The 19,099-nt window shown below is 30.9% G+C and overlaps 3 protein-coding genes and 1 pseudogene across 5 annotated transcripts; 3 read left to right on the forward strand and 1 right to left on the reverse strand.

Moving 5' to 3' along the window:
- Positions 1–502: 502 nt before the first annotated feature.
- LOC149055210 (heat shock protein 68 pseudogene) lies at positions 503–2,934 on the forward strand (annotated as a pseudogene).
- Positions 2,935–3,601: 667 nt separating this feature from the next.
- LOC107168868 (uncharacterized) lies at positions 3,602–7,974 on the forward strand. 3 transcript variants are annotated; one of them, XM_089229470.1, is made up of 6 exons: positions 3,609–3,825; positions 3,989–4,062; positions 4,480–4,797; positions 4,863–5,005; positions 6,749–6,933; positions 7,003–7,974. In XM_089229470.1, the coding sequence occupies exons 3-6, from the start codon at positions 4,497–4,499 to the stop codon at positions 7,445–7,447; spliced, it is 1,074 nt and encodes a 357-aa protein (XP_089085596.1). In that variant the 5' UTR covers positions 3,609–3,825; positions 3,989–4,062; positions 4,480–4,496; the 3' UTR covers positions 7,448–7,974. The 3 variants fall into 3 exon arrangements, with proteins under 3 accessions (XP_015373893.1, XP_089085596.1, XP_089085595.1); XM_015518407.2 differs by lacking the exon at positions 3,989–4,062 and having other exon boundaries at positions 3,602–3,825; XM_089229469.1 differs by lacking the exon at positions 3,989–4,062 and having other exon boundaries at positions 3,609–3,948.
- A 5,168-nt stretch (positions 7,975–13,142) lies between these two features.
- LOC107168875 (PXMP2/4 family protein 4-like) lies at positions 13,143–15,031 on the forward strand. The gene is made up of 3 exons (XM_015518419.2): positions 13,143–13,478; positions 13,554–13,685; positions 14,731–15,031. The coding sequence occupies exons 1-3, from the start codon at positions 13,221–13,223 to the stop codon at positions 14,893–14,895; spliced, it is 555 nt and encodes a 184-aa protein (XP_015373905.2). The 5' UTR covers positions 13,143–13,220; the 3' UTR covers positions 14,896–15,031.
- l(2)09851 (WD repeat-containing protein 1 l(2)09851) lies at positions 14,960–17,949 on the reverse strand. The gene is made up of 8 exons (XM_015518418.2): positions 17,478–17,949; positions 17,252–17,385; positions 16,992–17,141; positions 16,425–16,677; positions 16,187–16,355; positions 15,941–16,109; positions 15,709–15,876; positions 14,960–15,191 (listed from the first exon to the last, which is right to left on the reverse strand). Exons 1-8 carry the CDS (start codon positions 17,668–17,670, stop codon positions 15,054–15,056), a joined length of 1,374 nt encoding a protein of 457 aa, XP_015373904.2. The 5' UTR covers positions 17,671–17,949; the 3' UTR covers positions 14,960–15,053.
- Between the last annotated feature and the right edge of the window lie 1,150 nt (positions 17,950–19,099).

Below are 19,099 nucleotides of genomic sequence, written 5' to 3' on the forward strand. Positions count from 1 at the left end.
TAATTCTCAACGAATATTATTGATTTTTATTCACATTTAAAGACTATTATTACTGTCTTACTAAGTCGCCATACTATTTGGATTTGGGCAAAATGATCAGGACAACAGTAGTTCTATTATGTAATATGTATATCATACAAATAATGACCTATATTATGTTGAATTGGGCATAAAAAAAACAAATGCTTTAAATGTCTATACCTGTTATACCACGTTCCTTACCTATATCTATAAATTATAATCAATGAAATAAAAACAAATATAGAGACGTTTGGCGAACAAACATAATGAAAATAAAAATTAACAATAATGATGGAGAAAGTTCTAGAACGTTCTTTAGTGCCGTTGTTGTATTATATTTATCAAAACAGTTCGGTATCGAATTAGCTGTACAGTGGGGTGACGGCGCCGCAGTCACGACTTCACGAGTGGGCTCACGAAACATCTCGAACCTTCTCGAACGTTCGGTCTATTATATATACGCTGAACGTGCACCGCCCAGCAACAGTTTGAATTCGAAGCGATAACAGTGCGGTTCATTGAGAGAGGTTCAACTTCAACGATATTGTCGATCTTACACAATCACTTACGATCCTCAGTGTTATTTGCCAGTGCGATATTAAATTAAAATACTAAGTGATTATAAATCGTATACTCGAATATTGCGGTACCTACTATCTATACTTGTATTTTGTTTTCAATACGTGCATACTATCTATAAAAAAAAAATACGTTTTGACTCTCGTATAATTCTTTATTATCGTATTAATTGTGCGTAGTGTGACTAAAGTTTGACAACTATATTGCCGAAATGGTCGGAAGGACAGCGATCGGTATCGACCTGGGTACCACCTATTCTTGTGTGGGTATCTGGCAACACGGGAAAGTTGAGGTCATCGCCAACGATCAAGGCAACAGGACCACACCGAGTTATGTGGCATTCACGGACACCGAACGGTTGATCGGCGACGCGGCCAAGAACCAGGTGGCGATGAACCCTGTGAATACGGTGTTCGACGCCAAACGGTTGATCGGCCGTCGATTTGACGACGAGAAGACGCAAGCGGACATCAAACACTGGCCGTTCAAAGTGGTGAACGATTACGGTAAGCCCAAGATTCGAGTGGAATTCAAGGGCGAACGGAAGGTATTCGCGCCGGAAGAAATCAGTTCGATGGTGCTCGCGAAAATGAAGGAGACAGCGGAAGCGTATTTGGGCCGTGCCGTAACCGACGCCGTAATCACCGTGCCGGCGTATTTCAACGATTCGCAGAGACAAGCGACCAAAGACGCGGGAGCCATAGCCGGTCTGAACGTGATGCGGATAATCAACGAACCGACGGCTGCAGCTTTGGCTTACGGTCTGGACAAGAACCTGAAAGGCGAGAGGAACGTGTTGATATTCGACCTGGGTGGTGGCACGTTCGATGTGTCCGTTCTGCAGATCGACGAGGGTTCCATATTCGAAGTGAAGTCAACGGCGGGTGACACACACTTGGGTGGCGAAGACTTTGACAGCCGACTGGTGTCTCATTTGGCCGAAGAGTTTAAGAGGAAATGTAAAAAGGACGTGCACAAAAATCCTAGAGCGCTGAGACGGTTGAGGACGGCCGCAGAACGCGCCAAGAGAACGCTGTCGTCCAGTTCGGAGGCCACGATAGAGATCGATGCTCTGATGGATGGCGTCGATTTTTACACGCGAGTGTCACGTGCTCGTTTCGAGGAGCTGTGCGCAGATCTGTTTAGATCGACTCTCCAGCCAGTTGAGAAGGCATTGGCGGACGCCAAGTTGGACAAAGGAGACATACACGACATAGTGCTCGTGGGCGGTTCGACGAGGATCCCGAAGATCCAGAGTCTACTGCAAAACTATTTCTGCGGTAAACCGTTGAACCTGTCCATCAACCCCGACGAGGCAGTTGCTTACGGTGCCGCGGTACAGGCGGCCATTCTCAGCGGTGATACGAGTTCTGCGATTCAAGACGTGTTGCTCGTGGACGTCACTCCCCTGTCGCTGGGCATCGAGACGGCGGGTGGTGTGATGACCAAGATCGTCGAACGCAATTCCACTATTCCGTGTAAACAAACCCAAACGTTTACCACGTACGCGGACAACCAACCGGCCGTCACCATCCAGGTGTTCGAAGGAGAAAGGGCCATGACCAAGGACAACAACCTGTTGGGAACTTTTGACCTGACCGGCATACCTCCGGCTCCAAGAGGTACGCCCAAAATTGAGGTGACTTTCGATATGGATGCCAACGGTATTTTGAACGTGTCGGCCAAGGACAACAGCTCTGGGCGTTCCAAGAATATCATCATCAAGAACGACAAGGGCCGCCTGTCTCAAGCCGAAATCGATCGTATGCTCAGCGAGGCCGAACGGTACAAAGAAGAAGATGAACGACAAAAACTTAAGATCGCGGCCAAGAACCAGTTGGAAAGCTACGTGTTTGGCGTTAAACAAGCGTTGGACGAGGCTGGTGACAAGCTGACCGAATCCGAAAAGAACACCTGCAAGAAAGAATGCGACGCGATCGTTCAGTGGTTGGACAACAATCAGTTGGCAGATAAAGAAGAATACGAGTACAAACTAAAGGAAATCCAAAAGAGCTGTTCTGCGCTAATGATGAAGATACACGGAGCAGGACATGCCGGCGGCGATGCTCCTCGTCCCGGCGCCAATGGTTTCCCGGGACCGCGTCCCGGAGGACCTACCATCGAAGAAGTCGACTAATATTCCTTTTAATTATACAATTTTCATTGTATATTTTGTTAATACTAGGTAGTGTGATTACTGATTTGTGTCCTATATTTTGATTGTTAAATGTTAAGTATCCATTAGGTTTAGGTAGATTTAAGTTGTGACTGATTTTTTATTATGAGATTATTTAACCAAGTTTTAGCAAAATAAATATTATTTATTAGATGACATTTATGTTTGCTGTTTTAATTTGTCCTGAAAAATGACTCTTCTTTTGTAATTATTTTATGTGTGAACTTAATTAAACTGTACCTAATAGTTATGAATTGGCTTACTCCCTACTTATAGTTTGAATGTATCACGTAGTATGGTATAATGTCTAGTAATTAAAATACTTTGGTCTTTTAATCTATTGAATTAAAAAAATAATATTATGAGTATTGGTGTATAGAAATATAGAATAGTTCAATTATCCGCGGGAAATAGTATTTGAATTAAAAACTATTAAAACCTTAATATAAAAAATGTACATCATTGGAAAAATTATTAATTCTCATATTTTCCATAAAAAATAAAAACATGAATAAACCCTGTACCATCATCTCTTCTGTCTCTATCACCACAGAGACAGAATACAGATTATATAATTATATAATACATTATTAATATAAATATTAAATAATATATTACATTATTATATTATATTTTATATTATAATCTGTACGGTCTTGGAAGGTATTAACTATTAAGATTAAAGTAAGGTCAGACAACTAAACCTTATATCGGCATTTACCACTGTAGAATTGAGCGCTGCACTGCTTGCACTACAGACGTTTTTTGAGGTTATGGGTATGGCTTCATATTGTCATATACATATTTTTTGTTCCGTGATATCATATTGTTCTATGGCGAATGGTGATAATATGTCCGTGTTCTTGGGTCTTGGCTCTTGCCGTACTTCAGCTGCAGCTGTAGCGCAGAACAGTAGTGCATTAGATAAAATTCAAATTTAAAATGTTCCATATTGTTGTTTCTTTTATGATGATGTTATGATGTTTCTTGAATCGCAGGCCACAGTATAGATGTTTATAGACTTATCGCTAATCTGTATTCAGAGACTTGTAAGTTCTTTTTACAGTTAGTCTCACATTATTTTCAAAACTGAAATTTGAATCACATCATTTTTTCAATATTTCATTGTATTTGAACAAAATATAAAAACTAATTTTATATGGTAGACATATGTTAGTTACTTATTCATACATTATATTATTGTATCAAAAGGACATTATACCTGCATGCATTGTCTCTGCCTTACAAATGGATAACATAGCAAATTGTATGTTTTGAATAATCAGGTATGTTTTATATAATAGCTAATTGACATATCAAATTTAAAAGTAAGAATATGATCTAATGAGCTTCATAGTTTTTTTAAATATAAAACAAGTATGACTATTTAAAAAAAACAGAGTGAATGGATTATTCATATTTAATAATTTGCCATGTTACACGTTTGAAAGACCGAGACAGAGCAGCGGGTGTAACATCCTCATGGATTGGGCGCCTATCAAAGCAGTATGTTTACTATGTGAAATGAGCAATGAGGTAATTGCAGTAGACATGTAGCATGTCACATGCACTAGGTAATGTCAGTATTTTTTCACTGCATTGATAGGCGCTCGGTCTTAAGTATATTATTGACAATGCAGAACTTTAACTTCATACTCATAGCATTAAATATTACAGTTTGACAGTTAAGTTTTTCATTCTAGTTGCATATTGTGTTACCATGAATTCCGCCTCAACAGCTCGAGTAAAACAGAAGATTCGTTATGACATAAATGTCCATCGTGAGCAATATAAACAAGTTCTTTTGAACTCAAGACGAGGAGTTATAGTTGAAGAAGAAGAAAATAATGAATTTACAATTGAAGTCATGACAAATTTAGCACTAGAAATTAAGAATAAAAAACAAATTACTGTCAAACAATTAAGATTATTAAGAAATGGTTTTCTGTGCGGTACAGATTTTGTTTCAGTATTTATCCGTGTTCAAGGGGCAGCTGATTCCTTACTTCATCTTGCAACTAGTAATTTATTGTTTTCATTAATTTAGTTCTATACTTCTATTAAGTATTGCTTTATTTAATTTCAGGTAAAAATGAAGAAGTACAGTTAGCAGCAATTGAATGTTTTTGTAACATGTCTTTAGGAGATAAAAGAATATGTTTAAAATTGACAAAATTGATTACATCATACTTGATGATGTACATCAACCATTTGAATTATAATATATCTGTAAGTTTATAAATTGATAATGATTATTTATTAGATTTTGGTTATGAAATAAATACAATTTATTGTTAACTCTTGATTATCTATAGTCAATAGTCATCTAAGGAGTTTTATAATTAATACAGAATATATGTTATGCTAAAAGTATGAATACCGGCGGTTAAACCTAGGATTTACCTGTAAAGGACATTTAATAATGGATTTCGGGAAAATCTAGGAAACACAAAATTATTCAGTCAAAACCGAAATGATTTTTGTAGTTCGAACTTTTACAAACAAGATTTGGTAAATCTTAAAATAAACAATCAGTGTTAGTTAAATTCCAACATTTTTACTAATTATGTTATTAATAGTTATTATTATTTAAGTATATTAGGTAACACATTAATGAATAGTATAATAGACACATACATTTATATTTGCAATTAGTTCACCTTATACAAAGAAAACTTTTTAGAATTGACAATAATACCGGATAATGAAATTGGTGTTTGACAAGCAGTATTGCAACTGTCTTTGACTGGTGAACAAGGATTAATAAGGTATGATTGTTTGGAAAATGTTTGACTAACAGATGTAAGTGTCGATCCAAAAATGTTTTGTGCAACTCGAGATGCCACTGTTGTCAAGCCTGCACAAATAAATAGTTTTAAAATAAAATTAATTTAATTATAATAAAAACGATATACTAGTTATTAATGTACCTAATACCTATAATACTTAACAATAATATAAATGTGAGTATGATAATAATAATTAATGATTATTAACATAATTAGTAAAAAAAATTCTGAATTTTACTAAAACTGATTGTTTATCCTAAGATTTACCAAATCTTATTTGTAAAAGTCTGAACTACAAAAATCATTTGTGGTTTGACCAAAAATAGTTTTGTGTTCCCTAAGTTTTAACCGGTATTCATACTTTTACCTAACATATATATACAATGTAAAACATAGGTACAAAGAGATAATCTAAAAAAATCCATGTGGTAGTGCAGTCTTTAAAATTGCCAACCAGATTTTAAAAAGTCAAACAAATTGACCAACTGAAAGTCTAAAATCCCTGCCCAATGGATGGAGAGTGTGTATATATCATAACCTTCCTTCAAATTGTCATTTGATACATTATGATATTAAACCTCATATAAATTAAACAAATCATTATTGTAGGTTTAAAACTATTTAATAATAATTGTTTTGTTTAATGCTACTTTTTAATAGGTACATATAATTTGTGTAATAATGTAATTAGGGCATTTTTGTTCCAATTTCTGTTGTTTTGTCTAATAAAAGGACAGTTGCAACTTTAAGGGGGGAGGGACAGGAGGCAATGGCCTTAAATTCCAATAATTTAAAAAAAGAACAGGTGAATAGGTTATTACTATATAATTTAATTTAATATAATATACACTTTAAAATTTTGTTTGGTTTCTTATTGTTAATTTGTTTGACACCTTATGTTCAGAGTAATTGTTTTAATGTTTGTAGCTGTGAATCATATTACCACTGTAAGATCATTTTCAACATTAAGAGGACTTAAAATCTGGTTAAGCTCACACAAAGTCATAACTGAAATGTAATTTCTGAGGTTCAACATTTTTAAAATATAAATACTGGACATAATTTATCATTCAATGCATATGCATTGGGATATTTCTATAGATATAGATAAAGAAATAAACCAATTAGCAAGATATAAGAATCAAAAATTAGATTTTCTATTGTAAATGGTTTTATTTTCTAGGCTATGTGTATCTGGACTCTTGGAAATTTGAGTGATTCTAGTCCAGGTTCATGCAAAATAATTCAAAGTCATAAATTCTTTGATGCACTGGTTGATCGCTTACAAAATTCATTCTGTGATGAAGTTATTTTCAATACCTTTTATGCCTTAAGACTGTTTCTTAAAAACTATCTGCCCCACTTACAGTAAGACTGAAAATTAATCTATAGAAAGTATAACATGTTTAAAACTAATTATTATATTTATGTCAATAGGATTGAAGATCTAAATAAATTGCTACTCGCGTGTTATGAACGATTGAATACATGGAAAGAATCATTTTGGATAGTGTATCAAATTTCTTGTTATCGTGGAATGATATTGCATCATTCAGAATGTATGGAACATTTATTGAACGCCTTAAATGAAGATATCATCGATATAACATGTTTAGTGCCTATTTTAAGAACATTTAGTAATATTATAGCTCTTGATAGTACTGGTCATTCAGCATTAGTACTTCTTTATGCATTACTACGTGAGAAAGGATTTAATATAAGAAATATATTGATTAATAATAGAGATATCAATTTAAATTATGAATGTGCTTGGTTGTTAGGTAATGCTTTTAATGCATTAAAGATTACTGAGCTTAACGGTTATGACCATTTGACGCAGACAGAAACATTTGATGAAATTTGTAGTTACCTTTTGGTTTAAATTTGTTTATATTGACAACTTTCATAAATATGAATTAAATATTAATTTTTTTTTAAATTTTTAACTTAGTTATTAAACTCTGTATTCACTTACCATTATTATACAGTCTTTATTTTTAATTTTTAAATGAATGTACTTATGTTTTAATTTTTTAATTTTTTAATATTTATCATTTAAATTTTTTATAAATGTGTGTTGTGCTAGTATACAAATTGTATTTATTTATTTTTATTTTGGAAATTATACAATATACGACCTACATGCTAATGTTGGAATGTTGGTAAGAAGAAAAAACCATTTATTGACTGTTCTTTGGTGTGAATTTAATTAGAGATTGCCATATATATGTGGGATTATTATTATTATTATTATCATTATTATTATGATTTCTATCATTATTACTATTATTATTATTATTATCAGTCCTAGTGTGTGATGTACTGATGTATGAACCGTAATGTGCGTTGACTGTAGAGTAGATTTAAGTTGTTTTAAAATAATAAAAGATTTGTAGTATTCATATAAAACATTTGTTAATGTTTGTTAATCGCCCGCAGCCCATTAAAAGTTACAAATACCGTATTAACTTTTACATATATTAAATTAATGGTCTTTTGAGCCATATTTGTTTGAGCATTTTTAAGTTCCTTTTACAAATGTCTAAATTACTCTTAAACATATAATATATAATTTATAGATCAAGTTTATTTAGTTTTGTGCAAACAGATCCTCCTCTGCTGTCGGTTCTAACAGGAAAAAAATAAGTTTATTTAGTTTGAAGATTTATATATAATTTACTTAATTATTAAATTTTAATTTTTTTAATTACTCATTAAATGTGTTAGAAACTAACATACTAGCATTGATTATAAATACTAGTTCTTATCGCCATCTACCGAGAGTTTTATTGTAGACCATAGTATTTATAATCAATGATACTAGTTATAGCTCTTGTCTCTTCAATGTTTAACTGTGGTTTCAGTGTTTATTTTGCAAATCCTGTACATCTGCTTATAAAGAATAATCCTAATAGTTTATTAAATGAGAAAGTACCAAGACTATTAACATAATAAGCATATGTGAATACTTATTTTTTTTTTACAAATTAATAGTACATTTACTATCATAACTTACTATAAAAATATTCGATTATCATGTGTAAAATAAAAAAAAAATTACAATGAAACATGTAAGATATATGTTTTAAATCTATAATTCTACTGGAACTTCAATTTACATAATTTATTAAAGTTAATACTACTTTGGTTTTATTCATAGCTAGCTGGGAAAAAGCTTGCCAAAATGCAGGATAGGATATGTTATTAAGTAAAATATTTAATGGTTTCTCTGACACAATTTAGAGCTAAATTTTTAAAAATAATGTATTATTTTTTATTATAAGTAATAACTTAATAATATTAGGTATATTCACTCGAGATAAAAGGACCTTAAAAATTTTAATTATATAAGTGTATAACTAAATTTTAAATATTTAATTTAGGGGTGGGGGAATTTCCACCAGTCTAGTATTTACATAAACCTTAAGTTGGCACATTTAAAAACTAAAAGTAGTATAATTTTTAACTTCTAACGTAATAATATTGATATTTGATATACACGCAAATTTGTCTTTTAATAACTGATAATTGAACAAGTGGGATATTTGGAACGTGGAAGTCTTAAAAATGTAATATAAGATTCCTCATAAACTTGTCTACCTTTATAAAAAAAAAAAATATTTACTGGAAAAATCTAACTAAAAATTAAGTAAGATTGGTTTATTTAAATGTTTATAAGCTTTTTAAGTTTACATTTTTACAAGATTCAATATATTTACTTAATTTCTCATGGAACGATCTTACTATTTTGTTATATTTAAAAATCAAATAAGTGTAGATAATCTAAATTTACAACAAATGTTTATTTTATCATTATCGTTTCTTATACTTGTTAAAATTAACTAAATATTTTAACTATACTTTTAAGTTGATCAAACGGATATTTTCAATTTTTTAGTTTTTTTCCTATTAATGTCAATGAAATTTTATTTGTTGGGTCAAAATGCTTGAAAATTAAATACTATTCAGTTTAAAAATATTAACAACTAAATAACCTCATGACAGCGGCAAAGCTTCATCTAAGCGACTTTAATAGTCTATAAGTCGCCAGTGTGTGTTCATACCTATCTTTTAGAAAATGTCCCAATTAAAATTATAAATTATTGAATCTTACATAAATTACAAATAACTAAATAATATGTTTATGGTAAACTATTAAATATTATCCCCGGCTAAATTTTACATTCAATTCTCATTCTACATTATTCACCTAGTCGGTAAATTAAAAATTTTAATTTCTCCAAATTTATAAGCTACTATTTTATTACCTATATAAAAAAAAAATTACAAGCTTCTGCATCTTCGCGTCAATACATGGGATCTACCACAATAGGTAATTAGGCCAAGTTATTAATCATAACGCTATAATAACCATCAAAATATTAGATTATTCAATATCGATGATATAATTTATTACCTATGATCATGAAATATTTTTATTTATTTTTTTATATTATTTATAAATAGATTTATTTTAGCTAATACATTATCTTATATCCCGATTACCCTTACCTGCATATTAAGCTGCATACAACCTGTTGATAAATTTACTAGATGTTAATTTAAATGCAAGTTTTTTCTGGCATACTATCTGTAAAAATTGTTTTATATTGGCAAATATTAAACATTTATGCGGTTTTGAAATAATTTATTGCGCCTCCATTTTATATTGGCTAATGCGTGATATATGCATTTAAAATTAGCTTTATTGTAATTGTCAAACTGATTTTTTTAAATTTTTAACTAGGGTTTTTGTATCTATATAGGTCTTATGTAGGTAGTATTTTGGGTTTTAGCAATACCAATCATGATTCCAATTGGCAATCATGTACTGACCCATTGGCTATATGGCTATTATTAAACTGAATAGATTAAATTTGTCTATTACCTGGTACAGTGGTAGGTACTATATATATTTTGTTTATATACCTACCTCAAAACATCTCCAAGTCTTAAAACAGGGCGATGGCATGATGCTTTTTTGTCGGAAACGTAAAGTTAAACTAGGTATAATGCCTTGTTTTTATTCGCTTTGGACCGAATTACAATAATTGTACTGTCCGTACACACATTTCTATTGCACATATGATATTTAAGATTTTTCACATCAACTATTAGGTAGTTAAAACAATATGCTGTTAAAGGTGTTCTAGAGAGGATTAGACGAGAAGTCGATAAGACGTCATATGGCAAGATTCAAAAGGATGTAATAATTATTCTTCTAAAAACCATCTCACTAACACGTCTTGATAGGTAAACTACATATATAAAACAAATAAAAACATCGCGTTTAGATCATAGGCAATATAAACTCCAACGAATAAGGTACAAAATAAACATGTCCACTTTATACGTGTAAATACTATATAGTCTTTAAAAAGATAAAATAATAAGTTTTTTCATCATCAGTTGGCAGTAAAATCAGAAATTTCTCAGTGTAGTGTATGAGCCATGCACACTATATATAAGTTGGGTACCCACAACAGCTAAAACCTACCTCGTAACAGTGGACTTCTGGGACGAATGTAAATTATTAATATATAGATATATGCTTGGATGGATGATTTTAAATGGGGTCCATAATAAAGAACAAGTAGTAAAAATGATATAGTGAATTGCTCCCATTAGTAGCCAAGTGACCTTGAATTCATCAATATCTATTTTAAAAATTTGTCTTAAGCGTACATTAATTATTGGGTGAAAAGGTAAACGTTCGAATTTATTTTTGATTATTATTTATTCAATTAACCTAAACATATTTTAAACAATTTTATGTATTAAAATCATGTTTTTTAGGTAATCAAGAATTAAATATTTTTTCTGTTTCTATTATAGGGAGATAATTAATTTTAACCAAATACAAATGTTTTGGCAGTTACGTCCTCATCGTAATGTCCTTTGACTAAATGGCTATGGCTATCACGAAAATATTGCCTACCTACTTATAATAAATATTATAATCTGCTGATAGTCGCAATTTATAATATGCCTATATTTATGTTCCCGTTAATTCCCGATCACTATAGGTAAACCTAGGTTTTACTGTTATAATTATATATTTTTAAAACTAACTACAGACAGTTATTTAAATTTTTATACAAAATAAAAATTCATTTCGAAACAGAATTATCATTTATTTGTTCATAAAAATTAGTAAAATTGATGGTTAGTTAGAAATAATTATTTACAATTTTTATTTATTTGCACATGATGTTGTCCGACCAGTATTTTGGATAACCCAAAAAATGACTTATTTCATAATAAACTATTTAACTTACAAACATATAATAAAGCTTATTTTAATTTCTGTGGTAGACATAACATAGTTAATGTTCTATTAATCTACTTTATTAGTATATTAGAGCATTATATATTTATGTATTATGTCTCATGATTTGATACTGCAGAGGTCTGAATGTCCAAGACCAAATAATTGTTATAATCCGTCTACTGTAGACTGTCTATAGTTATAGATGAGGTTCTTGATGAGCACCTATACTGACACATGATAGCCGCCACCAGTGGCGTAGCCAGGGGGGGTTTTGGGTGTTATAACCCTCCCCCTCAGCCGTATTTATATCAAAAATATAATGTTTATAATATAGGAATACAATCATTTGGTCGTGGTAAAATGTATTCTGTTATTAAACCCCCCCCCCTAAAAAAAATCCTGGCTACGCCACTGGCCGCCACTACATAGATACGAAATTCTCAGTTAAAATCATTAATAGTGGATGGTTCGTCCTTAAATAACTATAAATGTATCTAAGTATTATCAATAAATATAATATCTACGAACCTATAATAGTATTTTATTTTTCACTTATTTTGTTAGTTCAGAGAAAACAGTAAGAGTTTAACTGCTGATGATATTGATATATTTATACCTTATACAATATATCATATCACAGGGGCGTCATTTCAGGTTTTTTTTCGGGTGTGCAAAGTTTCAAACAGGCCATTTTGAAATTTCACCAGGCCACATAAAAATAGATATACATTTGTACGTATATGTATATATTATCCTGCATTCAATTATTTCCATACATTATAGACCGGTTATTACAATTTGATTTTAATCATATAAATAATTGTGCATAAGTGGCTCATGCATTATTTTAGGCTTCAGCAAGGCGCAGGCCAATTGTAACATTCTAAAAGTAAGGGGTGAAACCGCACACCCTGACGCCCCTGTCATATCACCTACTGTAAACATTTAAAATTCAAAATGTTTGTTTCGATTCATCCATCAAACATATGATTTTATAGTAAAAGCAAAATTTGATATTTAATAATTATTATGTATTATTACTACTATTATTTTATGCATATTCCCGTGATACCTGATTAATACTATACGCCGTTTTTTTTTTCGTATAACATTTTTCCAATTTAGATATTAGAAAATCAAAAATAAATAATGACATATGTAGGTACCTACGTAATAATATTCATATATGTAATATGCATACGTATAATTTTGGCAATGGCCAATTTCAAGGTTTATTCAAGATCACCCAATTTTGTAATTGGCAACCACCATCATATCTATAAATAATAACACCGCACAAAAATAATGAAAACTTCCTACAGTCATGCAGTCACAATACTGCCGACTTGCTGTAGGTCCCGCGTGAAAATAACTATCTTCGAAAATGACGACCGTCTTTGCCCGAATAGTAAAGTTTTCGATCGCCTACCCAGTCACCAGGGGAATGGCTTCGTATGCAGTGATATGGCCAACCGGATGTCTTATACAGCAAATGGCTTTTGGAGACGAACAATTTGACCTTGCCAGAGCAGCTCGGTTTGGACTGTTTGGAGCATTTTATGTGGCACCAACTCTAAATGCATGGCTAACTGTTGCACGTTATTTATATCCAAAGAATGATCTCCGTAGCGCAATCATAAAAGTGAGATAACAAGGTTCAACGCCATACAACGGTTTAACAAAATATACAAATTATATCGAAATTAATATTTATCAGGCACTTTTGGAGCAAGTAACGTATTCACCTTGTGCAATGGTGAGCTTTTATTTTGGTATGTCTTTACTGGAGGGGAAGACGGTCGAAGAAGCAAAAAAAGAAGTAGAAAAAAAGTTTTTACCGACATATAAGGTATTAAATTTGATGATCTTTGTTAATGGCCACTAAAAAATAATATCCAAAATTAGTTTTAGTTAAACAACATAAAAATACTTAATTTTAGATAAGCATTTATAAAAATTTGAGAATTTTTTTAAATTCATCATAAGAATTTTAAGTAACTGAAAATAATATAAACACTAGTCTTGAGTTATGTGTAGGCGTTTCTATAATACCCGTACAATACAATACAATATTACAATTAGTAATTGTATAGATATAATTGCTATTAAATCTATATGTCTCATTATCATGTTTATATAATATGTACTTATGATAATGCACTAAGTATAATTTAAAATACGACTTTTTATATCTATTATAAATGTTATGAGATTTCACTTCCCCAACTTAAGAGGATGTGATACCCAAATACGTTGTCTTTAACTTACAAGTGTGTAACATAACACAAACTGTTTAGTGTGGGATAGAATTACTCAGTCTGACGTCTGTACTCCTAGTAGAAACACTAAAAGTTAACACAATATAGAAGTTAATATCTTATTTGTCGTAGCATTTATATTTTTGGATATCATTAACAAGAAAAAAGTTATAATACTTTAAAAAATCTGATATTTTGAAGTTTTCCAAACTTCAATAACTTTTAGTATATTGGTCTTATCGAAAAAACGCAGTGACACAATTTGAATTCTCTTTTTTTCATGATGAAAATTTGGTTTCTTAATTATAACTGTAGACTTCTAGGTCCTTTCCGGCGTGAAACAGTTTTTGCTATGTTACACACTTGAATGACAGAGAGTTCATGCGGGAATAATCAATATTAAATATATTAAACTGAATATAAAATCAGGATACAATTAAAAATTTATTTTTAAATGATTGATCAAGTGTTAATGTCACAAATTTCTGAAACACAATTGTACCTTTTAAAGAACAAACCAATTATTTAATTTTTTGCTGTCATATTTGAAAAATCGTATTAATTTAGTAAAACCATTATGAAGTTATCATATTATTTTGTGTTAATAAATTTATTTTCTACTTATTTTACAAATAGGTGGGTGTAGCGGTTTGGCCTATACTACAAGTTTTCAATTATACAATGATTCCAGAAAAAAATAGGATTCCATTTGTTAGTCTGTGCAGTCTAGCTTGGAGCTCATTTTTAGCTTATATGAATCACTGTAGTGTAAAAAAGGAAAATATGTTGACCAGTAAATAAAGAAACAGAATCATTCCAAAAAAAAAAAAAAAATAATAATAATAATATTATAAAAATGAACATATTGTGTGTATTATGTATGTATATTGTATTTTTAAAAAAAATAACTGTAATATAGTAGCAAATACTAAATATATTTTTAACTGTTATAATTTTTTTCATATACTTATGGTTCTGAAAACATTGAAACCGGATTGCGCAGTACTTATAAGAGCTCCAGTAATCTGAGGATGCCAATGAAGCTCTTTGATAAATTCTTGTCCTTGATGAATAAACAAAAGCTGTGGTGGAATTTCCTATGTAAAATAATCAAATATGTAGCATATCAAATAATTAAATCAGAAAAATAATTAGTCAAATAAATTTAGAATATTAACACTTCTAGTGGACCTGAAAGAATCAATTATAATTATAAATTTATGAGTCATAAATGCTACGACCAATAAGTGTAGGTACATTGAATATCAAAGGTGACGCCCCGGTTCTGAGCCTCGCCTATTATTTTTCTATAGAAATCAAGAAAATTATTTTAAAAATTATAAAAAGGTATTTAATTTTAAGTGTTATGAGTAAAAATGAATTTATGTCATATTAAGAGGTGTTTTAGTGTGTGAAATTCCTAAACTGGCAACCAGATCAGTCAGATATACACTACCTTACCATACTTAAAAGTGCAAAATTTAACATAATATGATTATTTTTAAAGAGTCCCTGATACACTAGAAAAGTACTAACATTCATCATAATATGAGGTTTTCCATTATAAATAAATAAATAAAAATATTATTTAAAAAAATAATAATAATTAAATACTTTTATGTCATCTTTATCATTGGTAGTATCCCTTTCAACAGCTAAATCCCAAATTGCTATTTGATCATCTTCGCCACCAGAAGCGAACACAGAACTGTCATCTGGACTCCATTCAACTGTTGTAATAGCACTAGTGTGGTGTTTGAAAACAGCTAGTTCTTTATCTTTCTGATTTAATGAGTTTCTATTAGAATCATATTTAACTTTAGGTATATAAAACATAGGTGTATACTTTAAATTGTCTCAAATCCCAAATCATAAGTTTTCCATCATCACCACCAGAAACAATTAATGGTTCTTTTTTGTTCCAATTTATGACATTAATATCGCTATCATGAGCGTCAGCAATTGTCAACATATTGGCTTTGTTTGGTGCTAATCGTGTATCCCATATTCTTAACCTATTAAATGAAAAAAAAATATATTAAGCTGTTGAACCATTAATACTGTTGATATAAAATGTTATATATTTACTTACGATCTGTCTACAGAACAAGAAGCAAGCACATTAACTTCATTTGGAGACCATTGTAAATCTTCTACAGATTCTTTATGCCCACTTAATGAATGTAAATTAACAACCCAACCACTTTCACTTGGTTTCCATGTATGAATATTTCCTTTGCAATCACCGCTAGCTAAAAATCCTGATAAAATATAAAAAAATAAATCAATAGAATTTATTTTATATTTTAAGATAAAAATTTAGTTAATACCCGGAGCCTTGGAAGACCAATCTAAAGCAAAACCTTCATCTCTATGCCCAGAGTATGAATATAAAGGTTTATGTTCAGACATTATTCTTTTGGGAGCAGCTTTACCAAACTTTTTTTTCTTTTCTTCACTTCCAATTTTACGATTTCTATGGGCTTTTTCGACTTCTTTCAATTTACTATTTAAATCATAAATGTTGACAATTCCTCTTTCTGACCATACAGCTGCAAATACTTTGTCATCAACTGTAGAATTCTATTAACATTTGAAAATAATAAATATTTTATACATTTTGTAGAGAATAAGTTTTAAAACAGTAAGTTGTAGTTTTTGTAAGAATATTTTACACCATTACAATACAAATATCTCACAGTAAAGGATACTGCTAATGACAGTAGAAGAAGAGAAAATATAATATATTTTGTACTTGTTTGTAAACAACTATTATGCTTATTATATTTTTTGTAATGCAGTCTAAATATTTATATATATATTGCTGATTATATAGTGTTTGTTACACCACAATCCATGTCTTTAAATGTTAAATTCTACAAAAAATTGTAATTTACCCTAATTCGGTTAACAGTGCCCAAATGAGGAATTGATGATATTTGCAACACAGGTTGATCTTTAGATTCATCATCATCACTGTCAGACTCAACATCTGAATCATCCGATGAACTACTCTCATCATTTTTAATCGCATTTAAATTAGATAGCTAAAACAAATAATTGTAACATATAATAAAACAATTTCTGAAATTACACTAATAATATTTTATATTTTGTCGAGTGTCAATAGTTTAGAGATATTGAGTAGAGTGCATACCTTCATAACAAATACACAATTGTCTTTAGGTTTTTCTGCTTGGCTTCCGGCAACCAAATACATAGAGTGTGGAAAGTCACTACGGCTACAACCCATGTCATCAATGATTACATCAAAACTCAAACACGGCAAACCTAATGGTTAACATGGGAATTAGATGATTGAATTTTAAAACAATAGGTATGGAAGTTAACAATTTATCTAACTCCTAAATGAACAAATGTACCGGAATCAATATCATGCAGCATGTGGTAAGCAGAAGGATCGAATACCAACGACTCGTCTTCCTGCATCTGATGACCGGGCAAGTAAACTTGTCGTGGTTCTTTTTTATTAGCTGCGACAGACGATTCACCGGCTTCGTCATTTTCATCCTCGACGATCATTTCGTCTTCACTTTCGTGTTCTGAGTCGGACATTGAGTTGCGATGGTCGCGAGGCTCGCGATTAAATGGATCAAAATGAACGAATCTGTCGAGTGACCGGATCGCGACCGAATGATGTACTAAAAAAATAAAAATATTCGGACCAAGATAAATAGGACTGGAAATAAGATAGTTATCTATGGTACTATTGGAACTAATGGAACTACAACAGTGTAACACTTCTGGTTCAAGCCCTAAATATTAAAAAATGGATAAGGCCCACGATGTGCATCAGACCAGCGGCCGGTCCTTCTCTACATCATGGATAGGCCATTTGGCATTTATGCTTATCATAAGGGAACGAATATGAAAATATTTTGAGGTTATAGATGTTTTAACACGAATATTAAGTTATTGAAAAAAAAATTGGTGGGAAACACGTAAGAACTAAGAAGCCCGCACTCCCACATGCAAATAAAAAGCCAAATAAAAAATAAAAATTAATTTTGGATTTTAAAACTCATGAGAAATTAATTTGACTTTTCGATAAATTTGGAATCAGAGAATGTTGAGTTACATTAAAAATATTTAGTTATTGTAAGAAAATTTTTTAGGTATTTCTAGTTCAGAATAATACGCAAACAATCAATTTTAAAATGTTACAGAATTTTTTACTTCAGATATTAAGTGAGCATTTCATGTATTTACGGTAGTTATCTGTTTTAAGTTTTAGAATATCATCAATAAATTAATGTTCAAGTCCGAAACGGGTCGGTGCGTATCGCTTGTATACTGCACGTGTAACTTCTTGAAAGCATACAATTGTTCCGATACGTATCGATACACTCAAATTTCTTCGTCGTAATTCTTGCAGGTAAGCACAGTCGTGCGTCGAATAACCGATTCTCTTAGATTGAACGAGTCAGAGGTCGTCGATGAAAAATCACAAAGATAACCGATTGTAGTCGTACATACTCGTTTAGTGTGTTGGTCTTGTCTTCACTGGTGGTCCTAACTCATAAATCTTGTATACGAACTGATGGATAAGTATTAAGTAGGTATAACCATAAGAATTAAACTGATTAATGAATTATACTTGTGTACTATCAACCAAGGTGGCAAGATAGAAAGGATAAATAAATTTAATTTAATTCGTGGACCCTGAGGTTTTACACTTTACCATTAGGGTTTAGCTCGGTGGCAGTATTGTGCTAAACAGTTCCTACTAGGTACTAGTTTTTTTTCTGGCAAAATAAAAAAAGGTCCAGCTTACATGCTTCTCATAGGCATTAAAGAAAAATAATATTAAGTGTTATATAAAATAGTTATTCAACAATAAAATATTTTATTCAAGTATTTTTATAAATTAAAATAATATATGTTACAGATAAAGTAAGTTATATATATAGTAAATATGTACCTTTGTATTGTTCATAAAATACAAACCACTCAAACATTTAAATGTTATTCGTTTTACGCCTAA

This window comes from Diuraphis noxia, unplaced genomic scaffold (assembly GCF_037042655.1).
Source record: "Diuraphis noxia isolate RWA-SAM2 unplaced genomic scaffold, SU_Dnox_SAM2 contig0005, whole genome shotgun sequence".
NCBI lineage: Eukaryota > Metazoa > Arthropoda > Insecta > Hemiptera > Aphididae > Diuraphis > Diuraphis noxia.

Excerpts from the sequence above, each read along its gene's own strand:
- LOC107168875 (XM_015518419.2), top strand. The coding sequence starts at position 13,221 with ATGACGACCGTCTTTGCCCGAATAGTAAAGTTTTCGATCGCCTACCCA. Across the intron at positions 13,479-13,553 it reads TCCGTAGCGCAATCATAAAA|GCACTTTTGGAGCAAGTAAC; the intron begins GTGAGATAACAA and ends AATATTTATCAG. Across the intron at positions 13,686-14,730 it reads AGTTTTTACCGACATATAAG|GTGGGTGTAGCGGTTTGGCC; the intron begins GTATTAAATTTG and ends TTTTACAAATAG.
- LOC107168868 (XM_089229469.1), top strand. Across the intron at positions 4,798-4,862 it reads CTTACTTCATCTTGCAACTA|GTAAAAATGAAGAAGTACAG; the intron begins GTAATTTATTGT and ends ATTTAATTTCAG. Across the intron at positions 5,006-6,748 it reads ATTTGAATTATAATATATCT|GCTATGTGTATCTGGACTCT; the intron begins GTAAGTTTATAA and ends TTTATTTTCTAG.